At 57.2% G+C, this 222-nt stretch overlaps 1 protein-coding gene across 1 annotated transcript in view; it reads left to right on the top strand.

Annotated features, from left to right (window-relative positions):
* Nucleotides 1-222, top strand: part of DSCAML1 (Down syndrome cell adhesion molecule like 1) — a gene marked incomplete at both ends in the record, with an annotated part of 23,382 nt that overhangs the window by 11,943 nt on the left and 11,217 nt on the right. The window contains one exon of the mRNA XM_010083071.1: nt 85-222. This exon is cut by the window's right edge and continues 21 nt beyond it. Within this exon, the coding sequence (XP_010081373.1) occupies nt 85-222 (138 nt within the window). The remainder of the gene's footprint in view (nt 1-84) is intronic.

The following is a 222-nucleotide window of genomic DNA, read 5'->3' as shown; positions in this document are numbered from 1 at the left end:
CTGGAGGCACTTGGGGACCCCACCTGCCTGAGCACGGGATTCAGGTACTGACCCTCCTCCTGTCTCACTCCACTGCTCTTCCAGATTCCTGGGATTTTAAGCAGTCTACACGCAACATCTCCCCAACCATCAACCAGGCGAACATCGTGGACCTCCACCCAGCCTCCGTCTACAGCATCCGCATGTACTCCTTCAACAATATCGGGCGCAGCGAGCCAAGCA

This window comes from Pterocles gutturalis, unplaced genomic scaffold (assembly GCF_000699245.1).
Source record: "Pterocles gutturalis isolate BGI_N339 unplaced genomic scaffold, ASM69924v1 scaffold18045, whole genome shotgun sequence".
Lineage (NCBI taxonomy): Eukaryota > Metazoa > Chordata > Aves > Pterocliformes > Pteroclidae > Pterocles > Pterocles gutturalis.
This window is presented reverse-complemented; position numbering and strand designations above follow the sequence as displayed.